Source organism: Berghia stephanieae, chromosome 2, assembly GCF_034508935.2.
Source record: "Berghia stephanieae isolate SIO BIC M18660-M18661 chromosome 2, UCSD_Bste_1.3, whole genome shotgun sequence".
NCBI lineage: Eukaryota > Metazoa > Mollusca > Gastropoda > Nudibranchia > Aeolidiidae > Berghia > Berghia stephanieae.
In genome coordinates, this window is record NC_088361.1 from 68,203,595 (window position 1) to 68,211,094 (window position 7,500).

The 7,500-nt window shown below is 34.8% G+C and overlaps 1 protein-coding gene across 1 annotated transcript in view; it reads left to right on the forward strand.

Moving 5' to 3' along the window:
- LOC144963709 (uncharacterized) overlaps window positions 1–7,500 on the forward strand; it is a 94,089-nt gene that overhangs the window by 85,843 nt on the left and 746 nt on the right. The window contains exons 5-6 of the mRNA XM_078897662.1: window positions 2,514–2,677; window positions 7,295–7,500. The exon at window positions 7,295–7,500 is cut by the window's right edge and continues 746 nt beyond it. Of these exons, the coding sequence (XP_078753788.1) occupies window positions 2,514–2,677; window positions 7,295–7,500 (370 nt within the window). The remainder of the gene's footprint in view (window positions 1–2,513; window positions 2,678–7,294) is intronic.

Consider the following 7,500-nt stretch of genomic DNA (forward strand, 5'->3'; position numbering starts at 1 on the left):
TAGTAGTAGTAGTAGTAGTAGTGGTAGTAGTTGTTGTAGTTGTAGTTGTAGTTGTTGCTGCTGTTGTTGTCGTATAAGAAGCATATTGCATAACACCAAATGACTTACTTATGCAAGTTCTCCGATAATATCCTTGCATTTTGAGAATGTAGGAAATCGAATCAAAGTTTCACTTATGCTTTTATGCTGTATGTTTTAAAATCTGTCACATAACGTTTGTTATTAACCAAAATGAAATGGAATATTATGGTATCAAAATAGACAGAAGGCACTGTACTGATTTCATTCGCTTGCTTTTTTTTCTTGAGGGAAGAGGGTGTGGGGAAGGAATGGTGGTTATGTGGCTTTTTATATTTTTCTGTTGCTACCCCCCCTCCCCGCCCTTTCTCTTCTTCTTCTTCTTCTTCTTCTTCTTCTTCTTCTTCTTCTTCTTCTTCTTCTTCTTCTTCCATACAACCACACACACACACACACACACACACACACACACACACACACGTGCCCACAGACTCTCTCACATTCTCTCTCTCTCTCTCTCTCTCTCTCTCTCTCTTTCTACCTCTCTTTCTTTCTCTCTCTCTCTCTCTCTCTCTCTCTCTCTCTCTCTCTCTCTCTCTCCTTACGCCCTCTCCTCCTCTACCGTCCTCTTTATTCTTTTATATAAAACCTATTTTTTTTCGTTAAAATCTCCTAGTCTTGACAGCGTATCGTTCAAATGATTCCATTTACTTCTACCTTTATTGTTTTTATACGACATGAATTCCTGCGAGACACAGTAGCATTGCTGTAAACGACCCAATGATGTGGTAGTGGCATTGAATGATTTATCAGTACTCAGTGCATGAATAAGTAGGCCATGCTGTCTCGCGTAGTCTGTTTTATTTTTTTTTCTATTCTTAATGGACATTTCCTGTACATTTGGACATAGCATAGAAGAAAACAAACCAGCAAGCAAGCAAACAACAAAAACAAAACAAAAACAAAACAAAAACAAAACAAACACAAAACCAAAATAAAACAAAAACAAAACAAAAACAAAACAAAAACAAAACAAAAACAAAACAAAAACAAAACAAAACAAAAACAAAACAGAAACAAAAGAAACCCCCCTCCCAAAAAAAAAAAAAAACAACCCCAAAACAAACCAATACAAAAACAAACAAACAACAACCCACAATAAAATACGACACTAAGCAACAAACAAAAAATGAAAAGCACTTACATTTCGAAATCATATCTTGTAACCATCACATCAAGACTATTTGTTTCTACAAACACTATTCAGAATGTGCGAGTATTGCAAGTATTTTAAAGTCGTCCTTGAGAGCCACCAAGTTTTGTCACCTGAAATAAGCGGATAGTAATACTGCTTTCTACTTCGCAAATAGGACGTCATTCTGTTAACGAGTAACTTTCGTAAAATTAAATAAATAAGTTTGGTGACCAAATCACTGCCAGATGGACAGAGCCATGTGGATTTTATGAAACAATTACACTTTCGCGATTATCATTTTGCGATCGATAAAATTATTTTTCTGACGATGACACTAGGTGTTTGTATTGGTTTAAATATATCACTATATATCATTTTTACTTCTTTTTTTTTTCATTTTCGATTTTCACTGACTTTATATAATTTCATTGATACTATTATTAGTGTCTTGGCAGAGAGTTTAATTCACACTCAAATATCCTAGTTTGAAGCATCGTGAAGTCAGATTTTCTAAACCTTCAGTCCAAGTAACTGTAGTTGCTTATAGGTGGAAATCACTTTGGAAATCACTCTCTAAATAGTAGCTAGCAAAGGTCAGGGTTCGTTTAATACTTTCAGCTAAATGGGCCTAAATGACTCTGAGAGAATTTTTTATTTGATGTTTTTTTCTGTGTAGTTTACTTACTTGCTTTGAGTTGGATTTATGATTGAAAAGGTCACAAGAGGTCAACACTCTGAGGGATGGGTCAGTTTATATTGACCTTTAATATGGATTAAACATTGACACCATATAGAGTAATAATATATATAATAGATATCATTTTACAGACTACATCGACCACTATGAAGAATAGAGGCTTGTTGGTTAATGCATGTATTTAAAAACTAATCTTTAATATCGCGCGATATCTAAGTAATGTGCGCAAAGTGCTTTAAAAGAAATCTCAAGCTAACAGCAATATTTAACATACAGAGCTAGACATAAATGGCGAGAAAATGTGAGTGACTTAACTTTTGCATTAGGTGGGACTCGAACTAGGAATCTAAAGGTCAGAAAGCGGGTGTCAATACCACAAGGCCGCACAAAATTTATAATGCCGAAGCCATTCATTTTTTTTTTAGATATTATTTTTACTCCGGATTTATTTTCAATATTAAGTTTTCTCTCATTCTTGCCAAGATGCAAACACTAGATTGTCGACACTTTGATTAATGTGGTCATTATTTTATTTACATACTTACCAATTATCCAAATGAATAATAATGATTTATCATCAACTATCCACATCCATTCAATCAGGTGAAGGGCCTTTACGTGTATAACAACATCAGCTACTGCTACAACTACAAGGTGGCCTCCACATACTGGATACAAATCTACAGATTCCTACATCAAGACGTTTCTTACAACGTGACCAAACCATCAGAGATTAGTAAATTTGAAACACATTTGGTGAAAACAACGTAAGTCATTTGATTCGGAAAAAAAGATGATTAAGAAGGCACTTCTATCGATAGTGATAAGAAATGAAAGTATTGGAAAAATGGCAGATAATGATGAAAATGTATTTTAAACATTGTGATTGGGAGTCGAAATCTGGACCTTTTTGGTATGTATCCTCTACTAGCAGAGAGCTTATATATATATATTTATATATATATATATATATATATATATATATATATATATATACACACACACACACACACACACACATATATATATATATATATATATATATATATATAGATAGATAGATAGATAGATGGTTTGAGAGGCTCCTACGTCATTTGGGTGAATTATTTGAATGTTACTTAACTATTGTAGTCACTGTGTCTTTAACTGTTTTCAAGAGTTTTGGTCGAATTGAAATAGTATAAAGAACATCTTTTCGAATATATAAAATATCCGTCTGTACGCTGATCTGATTCTACAATCAAACAACAAAAGGAGGTACAAGCACCACACCAGCCGTGTGATGCTGCTGAGAGAAGAATTGTCTGATTTTCTATGCGATGCATTTATATATTTGGTGACATATTCTGTTCAAAAACCAATTAAAAGAATAACACAAAATAAAAAGAGAAAACTAACAAACCAAACCAACACGAGAAGCATACATCTAACAAATCGTATGGGTTTTAAGGGCTATAGTCATAGTTGTAGTATCATGATGAGCCTAATCTATCGCTAAATAAAGAGTAATGTTTTGTTGTGTAACACATCATGACATAATATCATAAGTGTTGCACAGGTCAAGAGACTTTTAAATGCACTGCGATGAAAATTCCCGACATGATCATAAAATGTATACTTAATAGAAATACATAGCAAACAAGAATATAACTAACTCTTTATTGATCAAATACACACTTTAAGTTAAGGAGCTGTCTCTTAAGGTCATTTTTTGAAGTGATATATAATTTTGGCGTCTTTGGTTATAAACTTTAAACTGTTCTATGAATTAACTATTCTTACAATAAACTGATTTTGCCGAATATTTGTAGAAGTTGTGATGAATATTTTGTTCTTGTCTCTGCGGGTAAATCTTATGTGGGGCGGGGGGGGGGGGGGGGGGGCTTAAAGAATTGCTTATGGTCAATTCAGTCTAAACTATGGACATTTTTGTACAATACTATAAAATGACCCATCTTGCTTCTGTATTTTAGATATAGGAAGGAGAGGAATTTCAGCCTTTCCTTGTAAGACATATTTACAGTTTCGTATAAAATCTTTGTTGCCCATCTTTGGATATTTTCTAAACAGTTTACTGACGTTTGAATTATTAATTCCAATGACAGTTTTCATATTTAAGTATGTGCCTAATGATGGATTTACATGATTTAAGAAACGCTGTGACAATAATAATAATATAAGAATAAAAATCCTTCGAATAATTCAAATCATCCTTTTTGCTTGATTAATACAGTTATGGATATTATAACATCAAAGTTTATTTCTCGATGGAAAAGCACTTCAATATCTGTCTGTGCATTGGTGACAAAGAGCAGTAAATTGGTACCAACGAGTTTAGTGTGTAGTATTCATAATAAGAGTTTCATCCACCAATATGTAATTTTAATGGCAATAATCAATTATAATAGCTTGGCATATAAAACCAGAATCTCGGTTGAATACTGATATATATCTCATAGGCAAATTTCTAAAATAGATTGTGGTTTCGAGCAATTTATAATGAAAAAAAAGTGATCTGAATTTAGGTTTACTTGAGTATTTATGAATTTAATTACTTCCAGTGGTGTGTTCATATTGCTTTGATGGTTAAAAACCCCTCATAAAAACCCCTCAACCAACACAAAATCAGCTATGTCATAACCATGATAAATAAACTCAAATCTGTCATCATCAGTCATTGCACTAGTAACTATGTACACATACACACTTGTCTGAATGCTTTTTCCAAAATTAGAGAGAAGTTGCCACCAAAAATTAGTCGCCTCAATTGGGAATCGACAACAGACCTTTAGCTACCCAGCAAAGCGTGCTAAATAATAAACTAACATGGCACTTAGTCCCTGGAGACGACACGTGATCAACTGACAAAACAGGTTTTTTTTTCAATTTGGCCATGAAACTTTTACTTCAATAAAACATCTTATCATGTGTGACCTAGCTCTTCAAAACGGTATCATATCCTGGTGATTTAAATAAAATCGAACTTGTGGCATACCGCCCCAAAAAGATACAATGTAGGGGTGACTGATTCTCAAATTTGAATTTAAAGGAGAAAAAATAAACGTGTGTTAAGAATATATTATGTTTTATTGGGTCGAATAGATATAGTGCTTTCTGTCAGATCTAACAGACCCACCTACCTAATCACCGCTGGGTGGACAGCGGGATCAGAAAAAAAAAATCTCGACTTCATCCGGGATCCTTTACGGTCCCTTTGGGTATGAAGTGAGTGCTCTATCAACTGAGCTATCGGGAGCCCTTAAAACCTTGAGGCCGTGGGTAAAACTTATTGACAAGTCAATGATAATCTCAATTTATCGATCAATGAAGTCAGATTTTCTGACCAAATCGATGAAAGCGTTTTGTCATTGAACCGCAGAATTCTCCATCATTTCAACTTATGCCAATTTCTCTGTACTCTGAAAAAAAACATGTATTTAAAACTTTGGATAGAAAATTTGTCTTTCAAATCACCATCGATTAAAAGGGCCCTCGTCTTGTCAAACAACTCTCAAATCTGGGATTTTCGAAGTCTCGGTTTTGAGAGATTTGCCAAGATAAGGGTCATATTAATCGATCTTTATTTGAGGGATTTTCTGGCCAAAATCTGTAATGCACGTTTTTTCAGAGAACGGCAGAATTTTCCTTCCATTGTTTGACCTTTTTGATCTCGAGGCAGCACCAACGGTAGAGGAATAATTGCCACTGCCATTTGACCCTTTCCTGCTCCCTCTCTCTCTCTCCCTCTCTCTCTCTCTCTCTCTCTCTCTCTCTCTCTCTCTCTCTCTCTCCATCTTTGTCCATAGCTGTCTCTCCCCCCCCCCCTTTCTATCCACCTCTCTCTCTCTCTCTCTCTCTCTCTCCTTCTATCTACCCCTCTCTCTGTCTCTCCCTCTCTTTCTACATCTCTCGTAATAGCTCTCTCCCCCCCCCCCTCTCTCTCTCTCTCTCTCTCTCTCTCTCTCTCTCCCACCCCATCACCTCCCTCTCCCTTTTCGCAGCTTGATATATCATAATTAGATATACTTATATAATATTGTAACTTTCCTCCATACATCACAATATTTCTTTCTTCACGATTTATATTTGATGGCTTGAGTGGCTGTTACTGGTAAATAATAAGTATGAAACACCCCTGGTCTGTACAGTTTCTGACAACAAACACTATGCACCATCAAACCATAGAAAAAATCCCGAAAACAAACAAATAAACAAAGACCAACAACAAAACTAATGCTCATACCATATAATTGTTGTGTCAAGATAAATGTTTAAAAAAGAAGGAATTTATCCTTCATTGTTAACAATTTCAATCAGGCTGTTTAATTGAAATTAAAAGAAAACAGTAGAGTCTAAAAGTGAAAATTCAAAGTGACGTATTGATGACATGCATTTGAAATCTTTAATCATTAGGATGAATATGACCACTCAGTTATCTATCATTTTATCATCATGAATTGCCATAGGTATCTTATATATATATATATATATATATATATATATATATATAGAGAGAGAGAGAGAGAGAGAGATAGAGAGAGAGAGAGAGAGGGGGGGGGGGGAAGCCGTTCATCAGAATTTTGTAATTATTGATAATTTCAGTTTATTTTTGTCTTACACTCTATTTTTTAGATTAATAAACTCTTTTTGAAAAAGAGTGATAAGTAATAAATTCCCTATCTCTCTCATACACACACATACACACACGCGATCTATTTATCTATCGTTTTTCTCTCTCTCTATCTTCTATCTATCTATCTATCTCTCTCTCTCTCTCTCTCTCTCTCTCACATATACAAACTCTCTCAAACAAATGAGTGGATGTATGAATTAATAAATTAATAAATGAACAGATAAATATATAAAAGACAAGGATAACAAAATCATTGGATGCCTTGATCCGCCGCAAAATGAGAAATATAAATAAAGGCTAACCTTATGCCAATACCGCGATCGAATCGGCTTCACCCACCCAACAAGCTGGATACATGCTCACTACACATAACCAACCGTGCAGCACCAACATTAAGTTTCATACAATACAAGTCACCTTTATTAAGCTTATTTATTTTTGAAATAACAATCACACAATATTCGTCATTGATTATAATCAGCACGTACTCATTGACACAAAAGTCGAGTGAGCTTATTTGTTTAGAGTGGCTTGCCCACAGGCACGATGCAGTTTGCTGGGTTTGTCATCCACCCAATAATAAACCATGCTCCTATCGCTTATCTTTGTAAAAGAAGAGACACTGTTCAGTCTTGCCTATCAAAATTGGTTTATGTAATACTTCGTGTTATTTTAAACCTATGAATGCTACTAGTTTACACGTATTGAAACCATTGACCGGCAACTTTCTTTCTTTTCTCTTTTTTTCCAGAAAAATTCGTCTTAGATATCTGTTCAGCTTAAGAGACCAAGACAACATTTTGTCAAGTTTCCGATTTATGATGACCAGAGATCCATACGCACGACTGTGGTCAGTCTTCGTGGACAAATTTGTCCTGCTCGACCACTATTTCTGGTCCCGTTACTCCCCAGAGATGAGGCGTTCCTATCTACACCCAAACGCAACTCTTGAAGATA